This window comes from Dromiciops gliroides, chromosome 2, assembly GCF_019393635.1.
Source record: "Dromiciops gliroides isolate mDroGli1 chromosome 2, mDroGli1.pri, whole genome shotgun sequence".
Lineage (NCBI taxonomy): Eukaryota > Metazoa > Chordata > Mammalia > Microbiotheria > Microbiotheriidae > Dromiciops > Dromiciops gliroides.
This window is the reverse complement of record NC_057862.1, coordinates 352,688,118-352,714,556: the sequence shown is the minus strand read 5'-3', so window position 1 is coordinate 352,714,556 and position 26,439 is coordinate 352,688,118. Positions and strand designations below refer to the sequence as shown.

The 26,439-nt window shown below is 37.4% G+C and overlaps 1 protein-coding gene and 1 pseudogene across 1 annotated transcript; one reads left to right on the top strand and one right to left on the bottom strand.

The window, feature by feature from the left end:
• Window positions 1–4,182: 4,182 nt before the first annotated feature.
• On the bottom strand, window positions 4,183–5,173 carry LOC122744327 (annotated as a pseudogene).
• A 6,401-nt stretch (window positions 5,174–11,574) lies between these two features.
• On the top strand, window positions 11,575–26,391 carry LOC122742931 (double-headed protease inhibitor, submandibular gland-like). Its single transcript, XM_043987534.1, has 5 exons — window positions 11,575–11,732; window positions 14,107–14,144; window positions 15,645–15,769; window positions 16,353–16,395; window positions 26,193–26,391. The coding sequence occupies exons 1-5, from the start codon at window positions 11,666–11,668 to the stop codon at window positions 26,199–26,201; spliced, it is 282 nt and encodes a 93-aa protein (XP_043843469.1). The 5' UTR covers window positions 11,575–11,665; the 3' UTR covers window positions 26,202–26,391.
• Window positions 26,392–26,439: the final 48 nt, after the last annotated feature.

The following is a 26,439-nucleotide window of genomic DNA, read 5'->3' as shown; positions in this document are numbered from 1 at the left end:
AGTGAAAGAATTCACTGATCACCTCCTGAAAGAGATCCCAAAATGAAAACTCTAAGGAATATTGTAGTTGAATTCCAGAATTATCAGGTGTAGGAAACAATTTAAATATAAAGGAGCCACAGTCAGGATTACACAAAACATAGCAACTTCAACATTAAAAGACTGTAAGTCTTAGAATATGATATTCCAGAAGACAAAGGAGTTGGATAGCAACCAAGAATCAACTACCCAGAAAAATAATTCGGGGGAAAAGATAGACATACAATAAAATAGGGGACTTTTATACTTTCCTGATGAAAAGTCCAGAGCTGAACAGAAAATCTGATCTTCAAATACAAGACTCAAGGGAAGCATAAAAAGGTAAACAGGAAAAACAACCATGTCATTCAATAAGGTTAAACTATTTACATCCCTACATAGGAAGATGGTACTTCTAACTCTTGAGAACTATATCACTATTAGGGTAGATAGAAAGAATATTCATAGACAAAGGATAAAGGATATAGGTATATGTTGACTGTGATGTGATGATATAAAAAAATTAAGGGTTGAAAAAAGAATTGTCCTGGGAGAAGAGGGAAAAGGAAGCCAAAATAGGGTAAATTATATCACATGAAGAGATGAAAAAGACGTATTATAGTAGAAGGTAAGAAGGGAAAGGGGTAAGCACTTTTTGAACCTTACTCTTATCAGATTTGGCTAAAAGAGGAAATAAAATATATACTTAGTTAGATATGGAAATTTATATTACCCCATGGAGAAGTAGGAAGGGAAAGGAGAAAGAAAAGAAAGGGTGGGATTATAGAAGGGAGGGCAGATTGAGGGAGCCAGTGGTCAGAAGCAAAACACTGGTGAGGAGGGACAGGGTAAAAGGAGAAAGAAAAATATGAACAAGGGATGAAATAGGATGGAAGTAAATACACAGTTATTAATCATAACTGTGAGTGTGAATTGGATACTCTCCTGTAAAATAGAAGTAGATAGCAAAGTAGATTAAAAAATAAAATCCTACAGTATATTGTTTGCAAGAAAGATATTTGAAGCAGAGATACATACAGAGTAAAGGTAAAAAGCTGGAGCAGAATACATTATGCTTCAGTTAAAGTAAAAAAAAAAGTAGAACTGCTACAATTCTGATCTCAGACAAAGCAAAAGCAAAAAATCTAATTAAGAGATAAGGAAGGAAGTTACAATAGACAATGAAGTAATATTAATATTAAACATATATTCACCAAGTAGTATAACATCTATATTATTAGAGAAGTTAAGTGAGTTACAGGAAGAAATACACAGAAAAAATGATACTAGTGAAGGACCTCAACCTCCTCCTCTCAGAACTAAATAAATCTAACCACAAAATAAATAAGAAAAAGAATTAAGGTGAATACAATTTTAGAAAAGTTAGATATGATAGACCTCTGGAGAAAATTAAATGGGGATAGAAAGGAATACACCTTTTTCTCAGTGGTACATGATACCTACACAAAAACTGGCCATGTATTAGGGCATAAAAACCTCACAGTCAATGCAGAAAGGCAGAAATAGTAAATGCATCCTTTTCAGATCATGATGCAACAAAAACTACATGTAACAAAGGACCATGGAAAGATAGACTAAAAAGCAATTGGAAACTAAATAATCTCATGGTAAGAGTGAGTGGGTCAAATAATGCATCATAGAAACAATCACTAATTTCATCAAAGAGAACAGTATAAGGAGATAACATACGAAAACTTATGGGATGCAGCCAAAGCAGTTCTTAGGGGAAATTTTATATCTCTTAATGTTTACATGAATAAAACAGAGAAAGAGGAGATCAATGAATTGGGTATGCAATTGAAAAATCTAGAAAAGGAACAAATTAACAATCCCCAATTAAATACCAAATTAGAAATTCTGAAAATGAAAAGAGATTAATAAAATTTAAAGAAAACTATTGAATTAATAAATAAAAATAAAAGCTGGTTTTATGAAAAAAACACACAACAAAATAGATACATCTTTGGTTAATTTGATTTAAAAAAAGATAGAAAAAAAGCAAATTACCATTATCAAAATGTAAGGGAGAATTCACCATCAATGAAGAGGAAATTAAAGTAAAAATCAGGAGCTATTTTGCCTAACTGTATGCAATAAATCTGACAAGCTAAATGAAATAGATACATATTTAAGAAATATAAATTGATCAGATTAACAGAAGAGGAAACAGAATGCTTAAAGACCCTTATTTTAGACAAAAGAATATCAACAAGCCATCAATGAACTCCCTATGGAAAATCTCTAGGACCAGATGTATTTACAAGTGAATTCTAAGAAATATTTAAAGAATAATTAATTCCAATACTATATAAACTATTTGGAAAAATGGGCAAAAGAGTCCTACCGAATTCCTTTTATAAGACAAATATGTTGCTGATACCTAAACCAGAGTCAACATAGGGAAAGAGAATTATTGATCGATTTCTCTAATGAATATTTATGCAAAAATTTAAATACAATATTAGTGAAAAGATTACAGAAATGTATCATTAGGATAATACACTATGACCAAGTAGGATTTATACCAGGAATTCAGATTTGGTACAATATTGGGAAAACCATCAACATAATTCACCACACCAATAGCAAAACTAACAAAAATAATATGATTATCTCAATAGATACCGAAAAAAAACCTATTTGACAAAATACAACACCCATTACTATTAAAAACACTATAGAGCACAGGAATAAATGGAGTTTTCCTTAAAATGATAAGCAGAATCTATCTAATACCATTTGTGAGCATTATATGTAATGGGGAAAAGCTAGAAGCATTCCCAATAAGATCAGGGATGAAACAAGAATGCCTATTATCACCACTATTAATTCATATTGTACTAGAGATGTTAGTTGTAGCAATAAGAGAAGAAAAATAAATGAAAGGAATTAGAATATGCAATGAAGAAACAAAACTATAACTCTTTGCAGACAATTTGAGGTTATACTTAGAAAATTAATTGAAAAGCTACTTAAAACAATTAACAACTTCAGCAAAGTCTCAGGATATAAAATAAACCTACATAAATCATCAGCATTTCTATATATGACCAACAAAGCCCAGCAGCAACAGATAGAAAGAGAAATTCCACTTAAAATAACTGTAGACAACATACAATATTTGGGAATCTACTTTCCAAGTCAAACCCAGGAACTTTATTTTATTTTATTTTTTGGTGAGGCAATTGGGGTTAAGTGATTTGCCTAGGGTCACACAGCTAGTTAAGTGTTAAGTGTCTGAGGCCGGATTTGAACTCAGGTCCTCCTGAATCCAGGGCCGGTGCTCTATCCACTGCGCCACCTAGCTGCCCCTTATTTTATTTTTAATCAGTTCTTTGTTGTTTATTCAGTATTCGGGTTAGTATGACACTGGAGAAATTGGTTGCATCTTTGTACATAGTCTTTTTCATATAATATGGAAATTTACAACTATTGATATATATATATGTATATATATACACGCATATATGCATACATACACACAGACACACACACACACACACATAGACAAAATCAGGTCTTCTGGAAAGGTGATACATGGGGCCATGCTGGAGAACCCTAATGGAGGGGAGCACAAAGGTAATCAATGCTTCAACAAAGTTTTACCAATATATGGTGTTTTGTGTCTTCTGGACCTATGGGAACCTATAGCATCTACAAGGCAGGTAGTTATGTACCTTGGGGGTGGTCAGTGCTGGCTATGCTTAACAGCAACTGCTTCAAGACTGTACAAGCCATATCCAGCATCATTAGGCAAACAGCATTTAACAAATAGCCACACTGTATTATTCTCTCATTTCTAAGTTTAGGAAGAATGTGTTCTTAGGTTTTATATTTCTGGTGTCTCTAATCAGAGGAAAGATTTGACCTACAGGAAAAGCACATCATACCTAATTCCTGTATACCTAATAACACTGCCATGTTCTCTAGACAGTAAAGTGGCAGCACATTAAAAGGTTTTAAAATAGCAGCTCCTGGGGCAGCTAGATGGCACAGTGGTTAAAGCACCAGCCCTGGATTCTGGAGTACCTGAGTTCAAATCCGGCCTCAGACACTTGACACTTACTAGTTGTGTGACCCTGGGCAAGTCACTTAACCCTCATTGCCCCACAAAAAAATAAATAAATAAATAAAATAAAATAGCAGCTCCTTCTGGATTCCCCAGAGTATCTGCACTCTTCTTTAAATTGCCCTCCTCCTCTGTATTCAGGGTTATCTTGACCACATATAAAACACCATTCTCCCCCAAAACACATGGGACACTAAGGAAGACATCTTCATTAATGCCACATAGGCCCTTAATCGTGGTGGAAATTGGATGCACTCTCCTAAGATTCTTCATAATGCTTTCTGCCAGATCTGCCACAAACACTCTAATTGCCCAGGAAGTGTAGCCCTTCAGCTTGATCACCTCATAAGCACTTTCAACCACCTGTTTATGAGCTTCTTTCCAATTCTCTGAATTAGCATCAGTTCTCAAAGCAGGATAAATATTTTTCAGAGACACACCAGCAACTTTCACACCACTCCATACAGAAACATGGGGGTTTCCATGTTCCCCGAGGACCCATCCATGACAACTTGAAGAATGGACGCCAAGACTCTCCCCCATTAGATAAAGAAAGCAGGCAGAATCTAGATTGCAACCACTTCCAATAGCACAGTTTTTAGGGAAGCCACTTAGCTTCCAGGCCACATATGTCATAATATCCACTGGATTGGAAATAATAAGCAGCTTGCAATTAGGGCTGTATTTAACAATATTGGGAATGATAAATTTAAAGATATTCACATTCCACTGGACCAAAGTAAGACTACTTTCTCCCTCCTGTTGCCATGCCCCAGTAGTAATAACCATCAGCCTTGAGTTTACAGTCACACTATAGTCTTTGCCAGAAACAATCTTTGGTGTGTTGAGGGAAAGGATGCAATGTTGGAGATTCATCATCTCTCCCTCTAGTTTGTCTTCTACGATAACAACTAGAGCAATTTCATCAGTCAAATCCTTCATTAAGATGCTGACAGTACATGCCTTGCCAACTACACCAACCCCAACAACAGTGAACTTGTCATGGGTAACCTGGTTTTCCTTTAGGACATTCAGCATCAGCTGATCCTTGACAGTAGTTGCCATTTTGGGGGAAATATAGGTTTCTGGTCAGGCTATGAGAAGTTCTGAGTTAAATGTGAGACTGCTGCTCCTGGACTTGTGCCCCAGGAACTTTATGAACACCATTATAAAACACTTTTCACACAAATAAAATCAGATCTAAACAATTGGAAAAATATCAACTGCTCATGAATAGGTTAAGCTAAAAAAATAAAAATAACAATTGTACCTAAATTACTTATTCAGCACTATACCAATCAAATTACCAGTAAAAAAAAATAACAAAATGAATCTGGAAGAACATAAAGGAATATCAAGGTAATTAATGAAAAAAAAATGCAAAGGAAAGTGGCTTAGCCATACCAGATCTAAAACTATATTATAAAGTGACAACCATCAAAACTATTGTAGTGGTTAAGAAACAGTGGTGGATCAGTGGAATAGGTTAGGTACACAAGACACAGTAGTAAATGACCCTAGTAATCTACTGTTTGAGAAACTCAAAGACTGAAGCTTTTGTGATAAAAACTCTTTGACAAAAACTCCTGGGAAAACTGGAAAATATTACAGAAACCAGGCAAAGACAAACATCTCACACTGTATACCAAAATAAGTTCAAGATGGCAATATGAATTACACATAAAGGGTGATACCATAGACAAATTAGGAGAGGAAGGAATAGTTTACCTGTCAGATCTATAGAGAGAAGAATTTGCAACTAAATACGAGACAGAGAACATTATGAAATGAAAAATGGATAATTTTGATTACATCAAATTAAAAAGGTTTTGCAGAAACAAAACCAATGTAATTAATATTAGAAGGAAAGCAGAAAGCTGGGAAATAATTTTTACAATGTTTCAGATAAAGATCTCATTTTTCAAACATATAGAGAAATGAATCAAATTTATAATACAAATCATTCCCCAATTGATAAATGTTCAAAGGTTATGATTATATAGTTTTCAGATGAAGAAATTAAAGCTATTTATACTCATAGGAAAAATGTCCTAAATCACTATTGATTAGAGAAATGAAAATTAAAACAATTTGTATTGTTTAAAATACAGGTAAAGGTACCACCTTATACCTATCAGATTGGCTGATGTGACATTAAAGGAGAGTAATGAATGTTGGAGGGTATGTGGGAAAATTGGGACACTAATGCAATGTTGGTGGAGTTGTGAACTGATCTAAGAGGTCTCAGATATGTGGCTTTTTGATGTACAAATCAGCCTGATAGTTCAAAGCTTGAGCAAATATAGTAAGATAAGGGAATGTAAAACACTGAGTCTCTGCATATAAGGATATCTCTGGAAGGTCCATAAATCAACAAATGGCTCTGTGTCTGCTTCAAAGGTTGTATGAACTTAATTAGCTTCAGAGTTGCTGATTTTCTGCACATTCAGCTGGGTTTACTCTTGGTCACTACAAATTATTGTTGGTATGTCAAGCCAAGTCCTCATACAGTTCTGATTACCTGGATAATTTGGGGGTCAGGGGGAAGGCTCAAGTAAATCAAGGTATCCATTTTCACACTTAAAACATTGTTCTTAGAAAGTGTCTATAGAATTCTTCATATCGAGATACACATTAAAAAGCTAAGACCTCCCTAGACTAGATGATCTTTAAAATCTTCTAAACTCCAATATTTCATGATTCCTTTTAACATTTACAATGAGGATTCAACCCTGCCCAGTAGGGTCAAGATTTGGCTTTCCTTGGGATTCTGTGCCCAACTGAAACATTTTCTTAAAAGGTAAGTATAGGTCACACAGAGTCAAACTTGATATAAAGGCAAGTCTTCATAGGATCCTATGATTTCCCATTAGAAGGGATCTTAGAAGTTATCTAATCTATCTTTATGATTTACCAAAAAGGAAGATGAGTCTCAGAAATTCTTTATGACTTGCCTGAAGCCACTCAATAAGTAGCAGAAGCAATTTCCCAATCCAGGCCAAATAATCATAAATCCAGTAAAAGTTGGCATTTTGCCATATGAAAGAAGCTTAGCTGACCACATTTAGGTAATAAAAATAATTCATGAATAATTCATTTATAAGGTCAGGACAACAATAAGATAAGATGGCAAACAATCTCATATGCAAGCATTTCAAATAACCTTGCTTCCTCTTATAATCATATTCATTGTCTTTTCCTCTTATGTCTGAAATTGCACTTTGTTTCATGGTCCTCTAATGAACTTATCACTTGTACCACATCATTATTTGAGTTTGTATCTCATATCCTACTACCCTCCCCACCCCCCAAAATAGACTGAAATCTCCTACATAGAGCATATTAAGTCTCACCTAATTTTATTTCCCCTAGCATTGAACCTTGGATTTTGTATACATTAAGTTCTTAATTAGTGTTTGTTGAATGAATGAAGAAGAGATGGAAAGGATTTAAGATCACAGATCTAGGGCTGGAAGGGACATTAGATATCATCTAGTTCAACTCTCTTATTTTACTGATAAGAAAAAAATGGCAGGATCAGGATTCAAACCTAAGTCCTGGGCTTCTATATTCACTCTTTCTCATTGCCAGTTTTCACATAGAAAGAAATTGAAGCTTAAAGTGAGAAATTAGATTGACTCAGAACCCAGGCGAACATGGTAACCAGCCAGGACTCAGACCGAGCTTTTCTGACTTTCAGGACACTGTTCTATCTTCTCAATTATATTTCTTCTCAATGAAATTATTATCCTATAATTTTAAGCCTCTCTGATTTTGCTCTTAAGATGTTCTTAAAAATAAAGATCATGGGATCATCTATCTACAGTTAGTGATATCTACTTAGCAATGACCACAAAGATTATGGAGTCTAAACTCTTCTTTTAACAAATTAAAACAAAACAAAACAAAACAAAACAAAACTGAGGACCATACAGAAAGATGAATAAATAACAGAATCAAGATTTGAAAATAAGCCCTCTCATTCTCCCTCAAGCACTCTTTTCATCACCAAGATGTTATTTGATAGATTCTTATCAAGTATCAGAATGACACATAAAATCAAGTTTTATCTTTTTTCTTTGGAATGCTCTCTCCTTTGTTCATCTACCCTTATATGATTAGCAGAGTGCAAAGGAAAGAATGAGTGATTTAAGAATCAGGAGATAACATTTTAAGGATTGTAAAGTGCTTTGCAAGTTATCTTATTTGATCATCACAACAACCTTGTGAGGTAGGAACTAATATTACACACATTTTATAGATAAAGAAACTGAAACTAGATGAGATTAAGTGAATTGTCCAGGGCCACACAGCTAGTAAGGATCTGAGTTTAGAATCGAACTAAGGTATTACTCATTCTAGCCCCAGGCCTCTATCCAGTATGCCCCTTAGTATTGAGATGGGCTTGGAATAAATCAGAAGTTTCTTCTGTGAGAAGCAAAACCAAAGATGACCAGATAACAGGACAGGCTTATTGAGGAATCAAGGGACTATTAAATTATTAGATCGGCCAACTAGATACCAGGAAAGACATACCTAAAAAGTAAAGGGAGTTAAAATTCTATAGCAAGAAAGTCAAGTAGACATGGCCACTACCTGACCAGAGCTAGAAGACAGAGATAACCCCAAAGGTCAGGATCATCATTAAAAAAAAAAACCTCAACAAGAGCATCCAAGTTTTCCTCACCCCACCTCAAAAAGGAACTTTCTATTTTCAAGTGGACACCCCATCTATCCTTTATAAATGCTTTTGCCTTTCCTCTGTGCAAGGAGGAGATTGTTTCTAAGCCCTCCTCCCTGGGGGTGAATTCTTTGACTTCCCTCTCAGTCACTTTCCCTTGGACCAAAAAAAGGGACCAATTTAATTCTAACTGGACTGTATTCAAGAGTGTAATTCTTTATTGAGGAATACATAAGGACCACCACCTCTCTCCTGTGATAGTGTTCATATATTATAACTGGAATTATAGGATTTAGACCTGGAAAAGCATTAGAGATCACCTTAGTTTAACCTCCCATTTTCACACATGATTAAACTAAAGCCACTTGCCCAAGGTCACAAAGTGAGTGGAGTTGTTCATACTTCATTCTCCTTTTCAGGTCTCTTTCAGGAGGTGATTGGTGGATTCTTTCAATGACTATTTTATCCTCTGATTCTACAATGCCAGGGCAGTTCTTATTGATAATTTCCTGGAATATGTTGTCTAGACTCTTACTTTTTTATCATGGCTTTCAGGTAAGTCCAATAATTCTTAAATTATCCTTCCTGGATCTGTTTTCTAGGTCAGTTGTATTTCCAATGAGGTATTTCACATTTCCTTTTACTATTTTTATTATTTTGATTCTGTTTGCCTTATTCTTGGTGTCTCACAGAGTCATTAGTTTCCATCTGCCAAATTCTAATTTTTAAGGCGTTATTTTCTTCAGTAAGCTTTTGCACCTCCTTTTCCATATGGCCAATTTTACTTTTGAAGAAGTTGGTTTCTTCCATGATTTTTTTTCCCATTTGGTAAATTGTATTTTTTAAGTAATTGTTTTCTTTAATTTTTGTGCTTCCTTTTTCCAAGCTATTGATTCTTTTCATAATTTTCTTGCATAACTCTCATTTCTTTTCCCATTTTTTCTTTTGCCTCTCTTATTTGATTTTTAAAATCCTTTTTTGAGCTCTTCCAAGAAGGCTTTTTGGTCTTGAGACCAATTCATCTTCCCATCAAGGCTTCACATGTAGGCATTTTGATGATATTGTCCTCATCTGAGTTTGTGTTTTGGTCTTTGCTGTCACCAAAAAAGCTCTCAATGGAAAGGGCTCTCTTCTGTTTCTTACTCATATTGTAGCCTGGTTTTTGAGTTTTAAAGTTGAGATATGCTCCTCAGGCACAGGGGCCACTGTTGTAAGCTTCTTGTGCTGGGGATAGGACCTAGTCACTGGCTTTCTGCTCTGAGGCCTCTGTGGATTGCATATTCCTCACCAGCCTAGACTTGCTCCCTTCAGTGGAATGGCTTGGTCTAGTTGCACCTGTCCTATGGGTGGTTCTCTGGTTATCAGTTTTCACTTTCAGCCAGCGCTGGCATGTCTCACAAATGACCTTCTGAGTCACCAGCCTGCTGAGGCAGGACCAAGTAACCTCAGCTGCTGATCTGTGCTGTGGCCAAGAGCCTCCAGCTGACTTGCCCAGAAATCCTTTGTGCTGCACTGCACTCCCCTTTCGCCCAAGTGAAAGTGAACTTTCCTGTAGTCTTATGAATTATCTCAAGTTGGACAATTGTTTCTCTCCGTCTTTTTGTAGATTCTGTAGGTCCAGAATTCATTTAGACTTGATTTAACTTTTTTGAGAGTAATTCAGGAAAGCTCAGTCAACTTCCTGGCTTCTCTTCATCATCTTGGCTCTGCCACTTCATCCTTCATTCTCAAAGAGGACCACTGACATCACAAGGGTGCTATTTTGACTTGGTCATGAATTGGATCTAAGTGAGGCAGAACAGCACAAAGTTATCACCGTCATTCCTCCAGATTCATAAAAGTCCAGCGGCAATACATGTCGAGACAACTGGCGATGGCAAGAAGCAATGGATGACTTTGGCTTTTCTAAATTAAGGTCATTCCTAGACCTCAGTTTTTGTTTTTTTGTTTTCTTTTTTTTTTGGGCGGGGGGGGGGGGGAGACAATGAAGGTTAAGTGACTTGCCCAGGGTCACACAGCTAGTAAGTGTTAAGTGTCTGAGGCCAGATTTGAACTCAGGTCCTCCTGAATCCAGGGCCAGTGCTTTATCTACTACACTACCAAGCTGCCCCCTAGACCTCAGTTTTGACTAAGGACTATGTAAGAATTGAAACAATGCATGAAGTAATTTGCCATCAGAAAAACATAAATCTGGTAGAGGAAGACTCAAAGTTTCTGGCCAGAACAGAAAAAAACACACACACAATTGCTCTTTACACCCTTTCTAAGTCATTAAAAACTAAACAATGAGCCACCTTAGGTTTGAGCTGGGTTATTGACCATTCAATGAAAGCCAGAGTGATTTGGGTTTAAAGACCTAATCAAGTACCTCCATTTTAAGCAGAGCTATTTCTCCAAAAGCATATCTGTGCCTTTTGACATTAATCCTGTGATAATTTTTCTACAATCCAATGTCACCATTTTATCATGCCTTCATTTCATTCACTTTTATCAGAGTGCAAAGGAAAGAGTGAAAGGATTATGAATCAGGAGATAATCAGGAGATAACATGTAAGGTAAAAATTTAACTACCTGGTAGATTATGACTAATGCTAGATTTTCTGAGTTCTCTGGGATAATATTGATTTTGGAGTAGGTGTACATAAAATTTAAATGACTGACTCAAAGATTTATTTCCTCTGTCTTTAAATCATATGAATAAGGAAGTTTTTCTTGGACCTTGTGAAAAGGATTCCCGTGACTCCCAAAGGGCATTTCCTGTTGTGGGAAGGGAGGAACCTGGGCTGGCTCTATTTATAAGACAAAGAAAGCTCTCCTACCTGAGCCTTTGCCTTCAAAGACTGTCATTATCACCTCTGGTTTCAGCTTCTGTTTCCATGATGAAATCAGTAGTTCTGGCCTTTTGGGCCCTGGCCATTACTACCTACATTGTCTCTGCTGCCGGTGAGTTGGAATCTAGTTACAAGAATTTGGTGACACAGGTTTATTATTAATGGAGTAATGTGATGATAAAATGTTAAAATCTGTAGCAGCATTACAACATAGAAAATAGATTTCAAACTACATATAATCAGAGTTACAGATTAAGAGGGTTTCAGAATTGGGAACAATTTCAGAAACTATTTAATTCAAAGGAATCCACTCAAAAGTGTGTTACTTTAATAAGAATTTCATCTAAAACATAACTGTTAAGTCGTCATCTAGTCTTTGCTTGGAGATCTTGTATGAGAGGAAAGCCACTACCTTATTACATATACCTTCCACTTTTGGATTGATCTAACTTTTAGGAATGCTTCTTTGCTTTGTTGGTTGCTGTTATTTGGTCACTTTTAGTCATGTCTGACTCTTCATGAGCCCATTTGGGGTTTTCTTGGCACAGAAAATGAAGTGGTTTGCCATTTCCTTCTCCAGCTCATTTAAAAGATGAGGAAACTGAGGCAAACAGGGTTAAGTGACTTGCTCAAGGTAACAGGGTTAGTAAGTGCTTGAAGTCAGATTTTAACTCAGGTGTTACTAACTCCAGTGCTCTAACCACTGGAACACCTTACTGACCTGTTTCTCCTTGCATCAAGCATAGCTTTCTCCTAATGTAACTTCTACTTATTTCTTGCTCCATTTTTGCACGATGGAATCAAGCAAAATAAGGACAGTCCATATGACACCTCTGCCAATACATGAGAAATCCTGTTATCTTTCACTCAGGTTTTCTTAATCATCACCAGATGTTTCAACCAAGATTCATATGACATGATTAGGTACAGTTTGTCCACTTCCAATGTTCTCAAGATTATGCATGACCTTCATAAAATATGGTGTCTAAAGATGAATGAAAATCATTCTGCTATGTCAGACCATAGCAGAGGATGTTGGGATCATCATATCCTTGTTTCCATCTTCCTTCTCTCTTCTATCTCTACCACCACTCTGGTCCTAGCTGTTATCCCCTCATTCCTGGACTACTGAAAATAGTTTCTAGTTGGTTTTAAGTCTCTCCTTACTCCAGACTATTCTCCAGGAAGCTACCAAAGGGATCATCATAAAGTTACAGGTCTGACTAGGTCACTTTTCTATTCAATAAACTCCAGTGGTTCCTTACAATCTCCAAGATCAAATATAATATCCTTTGTTTGGTTTTTAAAGCACTGTATTGCTTTGTTCCTTCCTTCCCTACTGTTTTCTTTCTGTGGACTTCCTTACATGTACTCAGAGACCCAGTGACACTGTCTTCCTTGCCGTTCCTCCAATACAAGAGTCCATCTCCTCACTCCAGGCATTTTCCCTGGATACTCCTAGTCACACCTGGAACTTTCTCCTTACTTATCTCTAGTTCCTCAACAGGCTGTGAGAAAGCAGGAAATGTTTTCATTTTCTTTTTCTTTCTTTGCATCCCTTATGCTTAGCACATAATGGTCATTTTAAAATGTTTATTATCTAGTTGGTTAGGACACTATCTCTCAAAGAATCTTAAGAGCATGTTGACTTTTCTGAATATAATATTATATTGTTGTCCATTAAAATAATCAATCAATAAATAAAAGTAAATATTTTTAAATGCCCACTATTTTCCATGCATGGTGCTAAGTGTTGGGGATATAAAAAGAAAAAAAAAGGCAAAAGACAACCCCTGTCCTCAAGAAACTTACAATCTAATGAACGGCATGAGAAACTCGCAAACAAATATGTACAGGATAAATAGGAAATAATTAACAGAGGGAAGAGACCAGAATTAAGAGTGGTTGGGGAAGGTTTCCAGTAAACAATGAGATTTTAATTGGAACTTAAAAGAAGCCAGGAAGGAGAAAATAAAAGAAGGCAATCATGATAAGGATGAACATGGAGGGCAAACAGAAAAAATGCCCAGAGACAAAAGATGAAGTGTCTTGTTTATGAAACAGCTAGGAAAACAGTGTCACTGGATAAGAGTATGTGGTGGGAGGATAAGGTGTAAAAATACTGGATAGGTAGGAGGGGTCTAGGTTATCAAGAATTTTGAATGCCAAACAGAGAATTTTGCTCCCCTTCTAATGTGATCATTTCTAATGTGATATAACAAATGGAACATTTCAGCTATAAGTTAGATGGAAAAGTTCCATAGTCCTTTAGGTACAGTAGCTTCTGAGCTTGTCCAGAGGGAGTGCTGGAGTGACATAAAGTCCAATGCATTCTAGCACCAACACGATTTTTAGTACTGCTAAAAAAGGTCTACAGCCATCTTTCCTGACTGTGCCCTTGCCCAGTAGAGGTTAGAAAAGGAAAGGAAGCATTAGTTATTTCATAGTAAGACAGATCAATTATTGAAAACCTTTTTCTCTTTCAGATAATCAAGTAAAGGTAAATCAAGTAAAAGGGACAGAGGTGAGTGCATTTTGTTGTTGTTGTTGTTCTGACTATTACAGAAATAGAAATTCAGGATTTTTTGGTGGCTATGGGCTTTGGGGACTGTATTATGTACTTGAAAGAGGTTTTTCTCTTGTGTCACATGAAGAGAGTCCTAGTCATGGTTTTACCATTGATTTACTGTCTGACTGGCCAAGTTTCTTTTCCTCTCTGGGTCTTAGTTTCTGCATTAATAATTTTGGGGTCTAAAGTTTCCTTCCCATTCCTAACAATCTATGTCCTGCAGAGTCAGAAAAAGCATGGAGCAGCCAGAGCATCTAATGGAATGTGACATCCTTCCTCACCCCTTTCCTTTTTATTAAAACATTCAGCTCAGGAGAATGGCCTGCTACCTGCTAAAGTCAATGGTTATCACACCCTTCCTTAATTTCCTGTTTCCCACAGAGGTGGGCTGCTCTTGGTGTGGAGTGGGGGGAGTATCACAGCTTGAAAATTAACATGGCAAAGAAGTCACGTGACTAAAAATCAGTCTTGAATGAATAAAAGTTCAGTAGCAAAGAAGGAACATGCTATATATCTGTTACTCCCCTTTCCACATTAAAATTAGCTTTTGTCTTCCTCATTCCTGATTCCCTTCTCCTATCTCTTTCTTCTGTGCCTGTTGACCACCTGTCATTCTGAACCTCTTACTCTCTCATTCTTTCCATGTTTTTCCTGTTTCCTGAAAACTTGTCTTTTCCTGAAGATGCCACATAACTTGGAATCCTTTACAGAGTTAACTCATCCTTCTCTGATACCCCTTAAGATGTAGGGACAAGAGGAGGAATCATTAAATCTTCCTCCCCACTGCACTTTCAGACCCTCCCTCAGTCACATCACTCAGCAACTACCTCTCTTCATTGAAAGTTAATTCCTTTCCCAGTGGTTTTTAGGGCCTTTCCCTCCTAAAAACGTTCTGTATTTGGCTCACAGTTTTTTCTCTACTCTAAACCTCTGCCCATCTGAAGTAATTTTTTGGGGGCAGGGGCAATGAGGGTTAAGTGATTTGCCCAGGGTCACACAGCTAGTAAGTGTCAAGTGTCTGAGGTCAGATTTGAACCCAGGTTCTCCTGAATCCAGGGCCGGTGTTTTATCTACCATGCCACCTAGCTGCCCCAGTAATTTGGTTTTTTAAGCTCCTCAGCTGCTAAGTCCTCTTTCTCAATTACCCTCAGAATGGATCATACCTTTGATGCTCCCTACCCTTAACCCCGACACCAATTTTATACCAGATACTAGAATGTTTAGTTATAGCTTTGATTTTTTTGTGCTCTAATGTAGTTTATAACTCTTGCATTGAATGTTCACTTTAGAGAGGAGAAAACTGGATAAAAAAGAGGAGTAATTGTCCCCAAAGTCACAAGAAAAATTAGTAGGTGATGGGGCACACTCTACCTCAAAGTGGTTATAGGAGCTAAAGAGGGAAAATTAATGTTTCCATTGAAACACAGAAAGGTCTTTCTCTTGTTTTCCTTACAGGTTGACTGCAGTAGGTACCTTCGTACAAAGGACAACCGTTTAGCATGTCCAAGGAACTATGAACCGATCTGTGGTACTGATCAAAGAAATTACCCCAATGAATGCTTACTCTGTGACTCTAACTTGTGAGTACTGAATTTAGTACCCTCCTCTTCCACCTTGATCAGTCAAAGAATGGAGCATATCAAAATTTCAGAGTTGGAAGAAGCTCCAGAGATTACTTAATCTAATTCCTATATGATGTATCACTTAATCTAATCCTTTCATGATAAATCACACTCTAGCATGAAAGACAAGTGGTGATCCAGTGATATTTCCAAGAAAAAGAAATTCACTATAGGAATGAAAGGCAGCCCATTCCATTATTAAGCAACTCCAAATGTTTTCCTTCTTTTTGTCTAAAAATCTACTTCGTTATGGCTAGAAGCATCAGGGTTTAGTGGAAGGAATACTGTTGTGATAGGGGGTAAAATGTTTGAGTACAGATTTTGCCACTAACTCAATATATGGTATTTGGCAAGTTACTTCTAAAACAAGGTTAGGTTGTGTTGCTTTCTGAGGTTCTCTCCAGCTCTAATGTTTAACGGGTTTGTGTTGACCCAGTGTATTTGGGATACTCAGTCACCAGCTATGTGAGACAAGGGAGGAAGAGACTCAATTCATGTTTCTCCATCAATGATAATTAAGCCTGAACATGCTCTTTTCTAGGGAGAAAGGATTGAGGACTAGAAAGCTGTATGATGGAAGATGTGTAAGTATTGTTTTTGTTCTTGTTGTTTGTGGGATAATGAGGGTTAAGTGAATTGCCCAGGGTCACACAGCTAGTAAGTGTCAAGTGTCTGAAGTCAGATTTGAACTCAGGTCCTCCTGAATCCAGGTCCAGTGCTTTATCCACTGTATTATTTTTTTAAAAGCAAAAAAAATAGTTGATTTGTTATAAAATAATAAAAGTGATAATCTGTCTTATCTGAAAGTTACTTACACAGAACCTCATTCCTTCAGAAGTCAGGCAAGAAGGGAAAGAGATGCAGACACAGAATTTGGGAAGTCAAAATAGGAAAGCCTTTCAGTCTATTTTTATTTTAAATATTTCTCTAATTAACATTGCTATATTGCAAAACATTATGGCACTGTGGGTAACATGGTCAGGACCTTAAAAGGTATCAATTTCCATTTCTTTGCTACCACTAAAAGGCCTGGTACAAATATTTGTGCACATGTAGTTCTTTTTCCTTTTTGTGTTTTCATGTCTTTGGGATATAAACCTAGTTAGTAGTGATTATTTCTGGATTAAAGGGTGTGCATAGTTTGATACTTGGGCATAGTTCCACATTTCTCTCCAGAATAACTGGATCACTCCACCACTCAGCCAAGAATGCATTAGAGTCCCAAGATTTCCACATTTCTTCTAATATTAGTAATTTTCCTTTTCTGTCATATTAGCTAATCTGCTAGGTTTGAGGTTGAACATCAGATTTCTAATTTATAGTTCTCTAATATATAGTGATTTAGAACATTTTTATAGGACAATGGATAGCTTTGATTCTTTAATGTAGAAGTTATTAAATCTCGGGTTATCTTGACTCTTGTTCCATGATATTTCAATAATTTTTTTTTCTGGATGCTAGCAATATTTTCTCCTTGACCTGAGAGCTCTGGAATTTGATTATAATATTCTTGGGAGTTTTTGTTTTCAGATCTCTTTGAGAAGGTGATTGGATTCTTTCAATTTTTATTTTATCTTCTGGTTTTAGAATATCAGGGTAGTTTTCCTTGATAGTGTTTTGAAAGATTATATCTAGGCTTTTTTTGATCATAGCTTTCAGGAAATCCAATAATTCTTTTAAAAATATTTTTTTAATTATTAATTTATTTTGTATTTTCCCAGTTACATGTATTTTTATTTTTTATTTTTGCAGGGTAATGAGGGTTAAGTGACTTGCCCAGGGTCACACAGCTAGTAAGTGTCAAGTGTCTGAGGTTCGATTTGAACTCAGGTCCTCCTGAATCCAGGGCCAGTGCTTTATCCACTGTACCACCTAGCTGCCCCCCAAGTTACATGTAAAAACAATTTTTTTCACGTTGATTTTTTTTTCGCAGGGCAATTGAGGTTAAGTGACTTGCCCAGGTTAACACAGCTAGTAAGTGTTAAGTGTCTGAGGCCGGATTTGAACTCAGGTACTCCTGAATCCAGGGCCAGTGCCCTATCCACTGCACCACCTAGATGCCCTCATGTTGATTTTTTTAAAACAAATTTTCTTCCTCCCTAAGAACTCAAGCAATTCAATATAAATTACACATGTGCAGTCATGCAAAACATCTCCACATTAGCCAGGTTGTGAAAGAAAACAGACAAAATAACTTTAGCAAGAGGAACTAACAAAAAATATATATACTTCACCTGTATTCAGCTACCATCAGTTATTTCTCTATAGATGGATTGAATTTTTTGTAAGTCCTTTTGATAGCATCTTCCTCATCATTACTTTCAGTTACTATTGTTATCTGTATTACCCTCCATCCTATTCCATCCCCTTGATATTTACTCCATTTTCTATCTTCTTTCACCCTATCCCTGCTCAAAAGTGTTTTGTTTTTTACTTCCCCTTCCCCAAATCTGCCCTCCCTTCCTTCTCTTCCCCCCTTATCCCCTTCCCCTCCCACTTGTCCACAGGGCAAGCTATATTACTATACCCACTTGAGTCTGTATGTGATTCCCTCTCTGAGCCAATTCTGATGAGAGTAAGGCTCACTTACTCTTCCACTCCTTCTCCACCTTCCTCTTCACTCCATAAACTTTTTCTTGATTCTTTTATATGAGCTGCTTTACTCCATTCTACCTCTCCCTTTCCCTTTCTCCCAATGCATTCTTTTGACACCTTAATTTTATTTTAAAGATGTCATCATGAGTTAGCTAGGTGACACAGGGGACAAAGCACCAGCCCTTCACCCAAGAGGCCCTAAGCCCAAATCCTGCCTCAGACATAAGCAACCACACCCTGCCCGCCCCACAAAAGACAAGGTTAAACAAAAAATAAATGCTTTACATATTTCATCCATTCATTTTTAGTTCAGACCTGTGTCTTCTATCTAATTGTATTAAGAATCATGATTGAGCAAATAGAAGCAAATGACTTTATGAGAAATCAAGACACAGTAAAGAAAATCCCTAATACTGAGAAAGTTCTTGAGTTAGATGTATTATCTTTCTATGTAGGAATGTAAACAGTTTAACCTTTTAACACCCCTCATGATTTCTTTTCCCTATTTCCCTTTTTATATTTCTCTAGGGTCTTGTATTTGAAAGTCAAATTTTCTATTCAATTCGGGTGTTTTCATCATGAATGCCTGAAAGTGCTATTTTTCATTGAAATCCCAGTTTCCCCCTGAAAGAGTATACACAGTTTTGCTGGGCAAGTGATTCTTGGTTGTAATCCTAGTTCCTTTGCCCTCTGGAATATTATTTTCCATGCCCTCTGATTCTTTAATGTAGACACTGTTAGGTCTTGTGTTATCCTGACCATGGCTCCACAGTACTCAATTTGCTTCTTTTTGCTGCTTACAATATTTTCTCCTTGACCTGGGAGCTTTGGAATTTGGTTATAATATTCCTGGAAGTTTTCATTTTGGGATCCCTTTCAGAGGATAATCAGTGGATTCTTTCAATTTCTATTTTGCCTCCTGCTTCTAGAATATCAGGGCAATTGTACTGGACCATCTCTTGGAAGAAGTCTAAGCTTTTTATTTTTTAAAATTATGGTTTTTAGGTAGTCCAATAAATTTCAAATTATCTCTCCTGGATCTATTTTCCAGGTCATCTGTTTTTCCAAGGAGATATTTCACATTGCCCTCTATTGTTTATTCATTTGGATTTATTTTACTGTGTCTTGATTTCTCATAAAGTCGTTTGCTTCTATTTGCTCAATCCTAATTCTTTAGCAATTATTTTCTTCAGAGATTTTTGTACCTCCTTTTCAATTTGGCCAATTTGGTTTTTCAAACTGTTGACTTTTTTTCCTGACCCTTCTGAATCACTCTCATTTCTCTTTGCATTTTTTTTATACTTCTCTTACTTTCCCCTCTACCTCTCTTTCTTTATCTTCAAAGTCTTTTTTGAGCATTCTGTGGCCTGAAACCAATTCATATTTTTTCTTGGAAGCCTTGGTTGTAGGAGATTTGACTTTCTTATCTTCTTCAGAGGGTGTATTTTTGATCTACATTGTCACCAAAGAAACTTTCCATGGTCTGCAGCTTTTTCTGGCTGCTCAATATCCTATCCTATTTCTTGGCTTTTAACTCCTTCTTAAAGTGGGTCATTGCTCCCAGGATGCACTTTCGCAAGATTCAGGGTGTCCCAGGTGGTAGAATTTAAGGAGAGACACGTTCTCAGCTCTCCTGGCCTGTGTTCTTGTCTGTAAGTCACCATGGGCCTACTTGCTTTTTAACACAGAAGCAGAAATCTGGTTCACTGAGGTTGCAAACTATGCATGCCTGTTGCCCTTTCCCACAGGGCTGCTGCCTCAAGTCTGCTTCCTGGTTCTGAAAACAGTTGACACCACAGCTTTCTACCTCAGCTCCAACAGAGACCCCTGCTATCTTACCCCAGCTAACTGCTGGACCCCCTCACTGGTCTTTGAGCTGAGTTCCAGAAGTAGCCACTGATGCTGATAATTATGAGACCCCGGAGGCACAGCCTGCCTGGGGCTGAATCTGTGTGTTGTGGCTGTGCTCCCCTTTCACTCCAGTACAGCAGATATTCCCTGCCACCCTTTTAAGCTGTCTTTTGCTGGAAAATGATCTCACTCTGTTCTTTTGTGGGTTCTGCTGCTCCAAGAATTGTCTTATAGCATTATTTGGAGGTATGCAGATGCATTGTGTCAGGTGTTCTGGCAAGTTTTTGCCCTTCCTCTGTCATCTTGGCTCAGCCCAACTCAATACTTCTTAAATTACCTCTCCTGGATCTATTTTGCAAGTCAGTTATTCTTTTCAATGAGATACTTCACATTTTCTTCCATTTTTTCATTGTTTTGATTTTTTTTCTTGTTTCCTTTTGTCTCATGGAGTCATTTGCTTTGACTTGCCCAATTCTAATTTTTAAGGAAATATTTTCTTCAGTTAACATTTTTACCTCTTTTTCCCCCATTTAGCCAATTCCATTTTTAAGGTGTAACTTTTTATTTTCCCAGTATTTTTTATGCCTGCTTTGCCAAGTTGTCAACTCTCTTTTTATAATTTTCCTCTATGACTCTTATTTCTTTTTTTTCTTTTGGTTTTTGTGGGGCAATTGGGGTTAAGTGACTTGCCCAGGGTCACACAGCTAGTAATTGTTAAGTGTCTGAGGCTGGGTTTGAACTCAGGTCCTCCTGAATCCAGGGCCAGTGCTCTATCCACTGTGCCACCTAGCCGCCCCTCATTTCTTTTTAATTTTTTTCCCTTCAACTCTCTTAGTTGATGCTTACAGTCATTTTTGAACTCTTCCAGTAATTCTTTTTTGGACTTGTGGTCAGTTCACACTTTTTTCTGAGGCTTTGCATGTAAGCTATTTTGACTCTGTTGTCTTCTGGGTTTGTGTCTAAATCTTCTCTGTCACTTTAGTAGTAATTTTCTATAGTTAGCTTCCTTTTTTCTTGTTCTTTCATTTTTATAGCCCATTCTTGGATTTTAACCTTATATTAATTTGAGCTCTGTCAAACTGAGATTAGGGAAACTGATCTTCTCCCCATTCCTAGACCCAGGAATTTCTTAAGGCTGACCAAACATTATCACTCAAAACCTCTGATTATTTTGTAAATCTCCCAAAATCTTTTCTCCAGAGATTTCTAAGTCTTTTCTATGGACTTTAATTTGTTATGCAAAACAACTTACCTTGTGAAACTGTGAGATGCCTTTAACTCCTCCAACCTTCAGCTTGGACATTCTGCCTTAGAACCCTGTATAAACCCTGCTCAGAGACCCCTCCTCAGGTACTCCAACACTTGCTGTGTGGCATCTTGAGCTGCAACTCACTTGCTCCAATTAAAGACCTCAATTTTGCTATATTGTCTATTTTCTCTTGAATTCAGGTTGACAGGTCTACTTCAGGGATGGAGGGGGTCACTGTTCTAAGCTTCAGTTTTTTTCATGTTTTTATTTTTAGAGCTAATTATTGATGCCTGTATGTTTTCAGTTCTTCCAAGGTCTGTGATCTCAGGAGAGCACTGTTATTGTGTGCTGGTCTGTGAGTGACCACAATCACTTTTCTGCCCTGGAATTGTAACCAGGTCTCCCCAGTCTTCTATGGCTACAGGCATTATTGTATCAATGCTCCTTCTTGCTCTAGGACTATGACCCAGAACTACACATAACACAACAGAGTCTTGCACCCAGCAACAGCAAAAGGTTCATTGTTATTTCCTTCTGACCAGGTGTCTGACCCCATCACTGAACTATGGGCTGAGAATTTGGGGGGGGATACCCCCAGCCACCCCCAGTGTCTACTATTGGCATAAGCCAGGGTATAGCCTAGGCTTCATTGAACTTTACTCTTACACCAGATAAATAAACTTTTCCTGCTGAACTTGTAAGTTATCTTGGTCTGGGAAATTGTTTCATCCCAACCTTTTGTTCGTTCTCCTGCTCCATAATTCATTTTGAAGTATTACTTAAAATTCAGGAAAGCTCAGATGAATACCTGCCTTTATACTGCCATCTTGCCTCTACCTCTCTAAAAACTCTTATAGCTCTCTAGCAATGGAATTGCAAACCTTGAGGGATGGTTAACTACTTATGACTATCTAATAAGACAGTGAATGACTGCATTTGGGGGGTTTTGGAGAGATGATACCTTCAGTGGGTGGGAAGCTGTGCTGGATTTTACCTGTGCTAACTCCCAACTCTAAGTAGCTGATATTCTATTATTTTAAATACTGAATCTTTATTTGTGTGTGTGTGTGTGGTGGTGGTGGGGGTGTTAGATTCAATGCCAGAAAGAAACGATAATGTGTACCCTTGAAAATATCCCCCACTGGGCAGCTAGGTGGCACAGTGGATAAAGCACTGGCCCTGGATTCAGGAGGACCTGTGTTCAAATACAGCCTCAGACACTTGACCCTTACTAGCTGTGTGACCCTGGGCAAATCACTTAACCCTCATTGCCCAGCAAAAAAAAAAAAAATCCCTCACTGTGGTTCTGATCATAATGTTTATTCCAACAAATGTCTTTTCTGCATTGCAGTTGTGTAAGTATTGAAGATATGACTGTTTGGGATTGATATCCGTTTTCCCCAGAACATGGACCCTACTAGCTAGTGTATGATCTGTCTAGTGTCAGAGAATGTCCCCTAGGGTCAAAGAATGGAGTTTTTCCTGCCTCTTTCCTCACAGCTTCTCAATGTAAGATCCCTAATGCAGTCCCTCTCTATGATATTGGTCATGAGTTTCTTCATTAATCAGAAGCTTGACTTCATCCAAACAGAGTAATAGAACACGGATTGGGACCTTGTCAAAAGGCACACCTTCCCCTGAACTAGATCCTAACTCTACCCAAGCTAGTGTAGAGAGTCCTGACCAAAAATTGTGTTGTATGTACTAACCAGATACCTTCATTAATAACTTAAACTCTCATAGTCCTCAAGCCATTGCCATCATCTATCTGGTGCTTCTAGCCCAGTTGCCACCTATGCATTTCTTATATACTCCCTACCCCAAATTGCAGATGCTTGAGACCCACTCTCCAAAGGCTTGGGTCCAATTCTTAATTAATGAAGGGGAGCCCAAGATGAGGAGAGTGACTAGGCTGATTTTCTTCTACATAGAAATAATGGGAGAAAGTGAGGTCATCCTGTGAAAAAAGTATAGAAAAAAGAAAAGCAGGCCCAGGATAAATTTTTGTGTTACACCTACAATCACTGGCCATGACACGATGAGAAAGCAAAGAAGATTGAGAATGAATGGTCTTAAATAGAATTCAGCAAGAGTTATGTCAAGAAATCCCATAAAAGAAAAAGCATTAAGGAATAATGGGTAGTCAATTGTGTCAAATATTGCAGACAAGTAAAGGAGAATGATAAAGAAGAGACCATTAGATTGATCAGGTAAGATTTCATTGGTGACTGGAGAGAACAGTATCAGTGCCATGATGAGGCTAGAAGTGAGACTGAAGAGGCCTTCCCTTGAAGGGAGAAAGCATTAGAAGAAAGTATACAATAAGTATAGATCCCCCCCCCCAGATATTTTGGGTCATAAATTGAGGAAAGACATAAGATATGACATAATAGGAATGATAGGATATAGGGGACATTTTAAAGATGTGAAGACTTGTGAAGGAACCATTAGAGAAGGAACAATTGAAAAATAAAGAGAAAGTTAATATGATATTGGAAAGAATGATAATCAGGGGTGTACACAGAGGGATTGGCCTTCAGATGGCCCTCTTCCCATCAGTTAATAACTTTCACAATAAATGCTCCTCCCTATTGATGTAAACTTTGTCTTTTGCCTTTCAAATTAAATTAATTGTAGGGTAGTAGCCTGTTTTTGTACTAATACAATAGCTTTGAAGATTTTTGAAGTAAGACATTTCAGATTTGCAAAATAATTTTCTGTTCTGTATACATTGCATGACTGTATCTTACTAAATCTCTTCTATTCAAAGATGGATAATCCCTTATCACCAGAGGGAATAGGAATTCTTCCTTCTTTTTCAAGACTTCTATCATTTCCCCACTAGGCTGAACTAATGAAGCTTGATCCTTCTTCCTGATCCAGGGTTTCCTATTGCTCCATTTTAAAAGCTTGCATCCATCAGATAAATCATCATGCCCCTATTTAATGATAAGTGGTTTCAACCTTTCCTATAATATGAATATACTATACAACAATTACTTATTGCTCTGAATATAGAGATCATCAAGTCATTAAGCATTTATTAAGCTCTTACTATGTGCCAATCACTGTGCTAAGCACAGTGCAAACACAAGAAGAAAGCAAGATAATCCATAGTTTCAAGAAACAGTCTAATGCAGGGGGGAATAGAACATAAAAGGAAGCCACAAAGTGAAGGGAGGGTGGAAGAGATCAAGATATCCATGCGGTGCACTGTAGAGAAAGCCTGAAGTCAGAAATATAGCTTGGACAGGAATGAAGATGTGGTTGGCTTGGCCCCCCTCTTTAAACAGAGATTCTGGGAGAAACCCACTGGTCCAAGGGAGATGCTGCAGTGGTAGAAGATATATCCATCTATGAAGTCCAGGGTGGAATGAATTTCTAGGATGAAGAGGTTTCTATGGGATGACAGAGAATGTCCTGAGAGTCAGTAGTACCATTGGGAGAGGAATGGAAACCATAACCTTAGATTGAAATATCTTTGAAAATGAAATCAAGATTCACTGAAAAATTGCATCAGTTTTCAGTTTTATTTGGGTTTTATATAAGCCCAGCTTTTTGCTTGAGGAAAAAGTAGAGCCTGCATTTGGGCTAACATGATGCATTAGTACCAAGGTATTCCACCTAAACACAGTTTTTCTTTAAAGTTACCTATGTATTTTTTTGGTTTTGTTTTTGTTTTGGGGACAATGAGGGTTAAGTGACTTGCTCAGTCACTTACACAGCTAGTAAGTATCAAGTGTCTGAGGCCAGATTTGAATTCAGGTCCTTCTGAATTCAGGGCCAGTGCTTTATCCACTGCACCACCTAGCTGCACTCAATGTGACCTATATTTGATCCAGTTTGCTAAAACAAAGTGTGGTTGACATTTTTATAATATGATCAAGAAAATGTGCTAGCTTATATTCTTTTTTTTTTTTGGTAGGGCAATGGGGGTCAAGTGACTTGCCCAGGGTCACACAGCTAATAACTTATGTGAAAAGTGTCTGAGGCCGGATTTGAACTCAGGTATTCCTGAATCCAGGGCTGGTGCTTTATCCACTGCATCACCTAGCTGCCCCCTAGTCTATATTCCTTTGTACCAATTTGATGAAATGAAGTATGGCATGTAATCATACATACTATAGGCAGCAATGTGGCACAGTGGATGGAACACTAGAACCTGAGTCAGAAAGACTTGGGTTCAAGTGTGTCCTCAGATGCTTACTAGCTGTGTGATCCATGGCAAGTCACAAATTCGGTTTGCCTAAGTTTTCCCATCTATGTTTTATAATAATAGTATTCACCTCCCAGGGTTATCATGAGGATAAAATGAGATAATAATTGTTAAGCACAATGCTTGGCACATAGTGAGCATTCCATAAATATTGGTTGTTATTATGATGATGTATTAAAACCACATATGTTATTTCAACTTCCCATTACTACCTTGCCTCCTACCTTCAGGATTTATGTAGTCACTACAGTGTTTGTTAGATATTTCATATTTTAGGTGGCCCCTAGGTGATGCAGTGAATAAAGCCCCAGCCCTGGATTCAGGAGGATCTGAGTTCAAATCCAGATCCAGACACTTGACACTTACTAGCTATGTGACACTGGGCAACTTACTTAACCCCCCTTTTCCCGCAAAAAAAAATATTGTATACTTTAAAATAGTATCTACCTGAATATGTGTCTCTTTTGCAGGGAAATTAGGGGTCTTTTGACCCTTAGTAATTATGGAGAATGCTGAGGACTAGGAACAGCATGGTTCAGATTTACAAGAAGCTTCCTTGGTTGGACCCCAAATATAATCTTTTAGTTACCTCTCACCAGGATTAGACTCTGGTCACTGACATCCCTGACTGCTGATTTACTACAACAATAAATACTTCTATGCATGAGCTTAAAGGGATGTGTGAGTGTTTTTTACTCTGTTAAAACTATTATTTCA

Bases quoted from the DNA above. Each gene is read 5' to 3' on its own strand.
- LOC122742931 (XM_043987534.1), top strand. From the start codon at position 11,666: ATGATGAAATCAGTAGTTCTGGCCTTTTGGGCCCTGGCCATTACTACC. The intron at 11,733-14,106 runs GTGAGTTGGAAT...TTTCTCTTTCAG, and splicing joins CTACATTGTCTCTGCTGCCG to ATAATCAAGTAAAGGTAAAT. The intron at 15,770-16,352 runs GTGAGTACTGAA...GCTCTTTTCTAG, and splicing joins TTACTCTGTGACTCTAACTT to GGAGAAAGGATTGAGGACTA.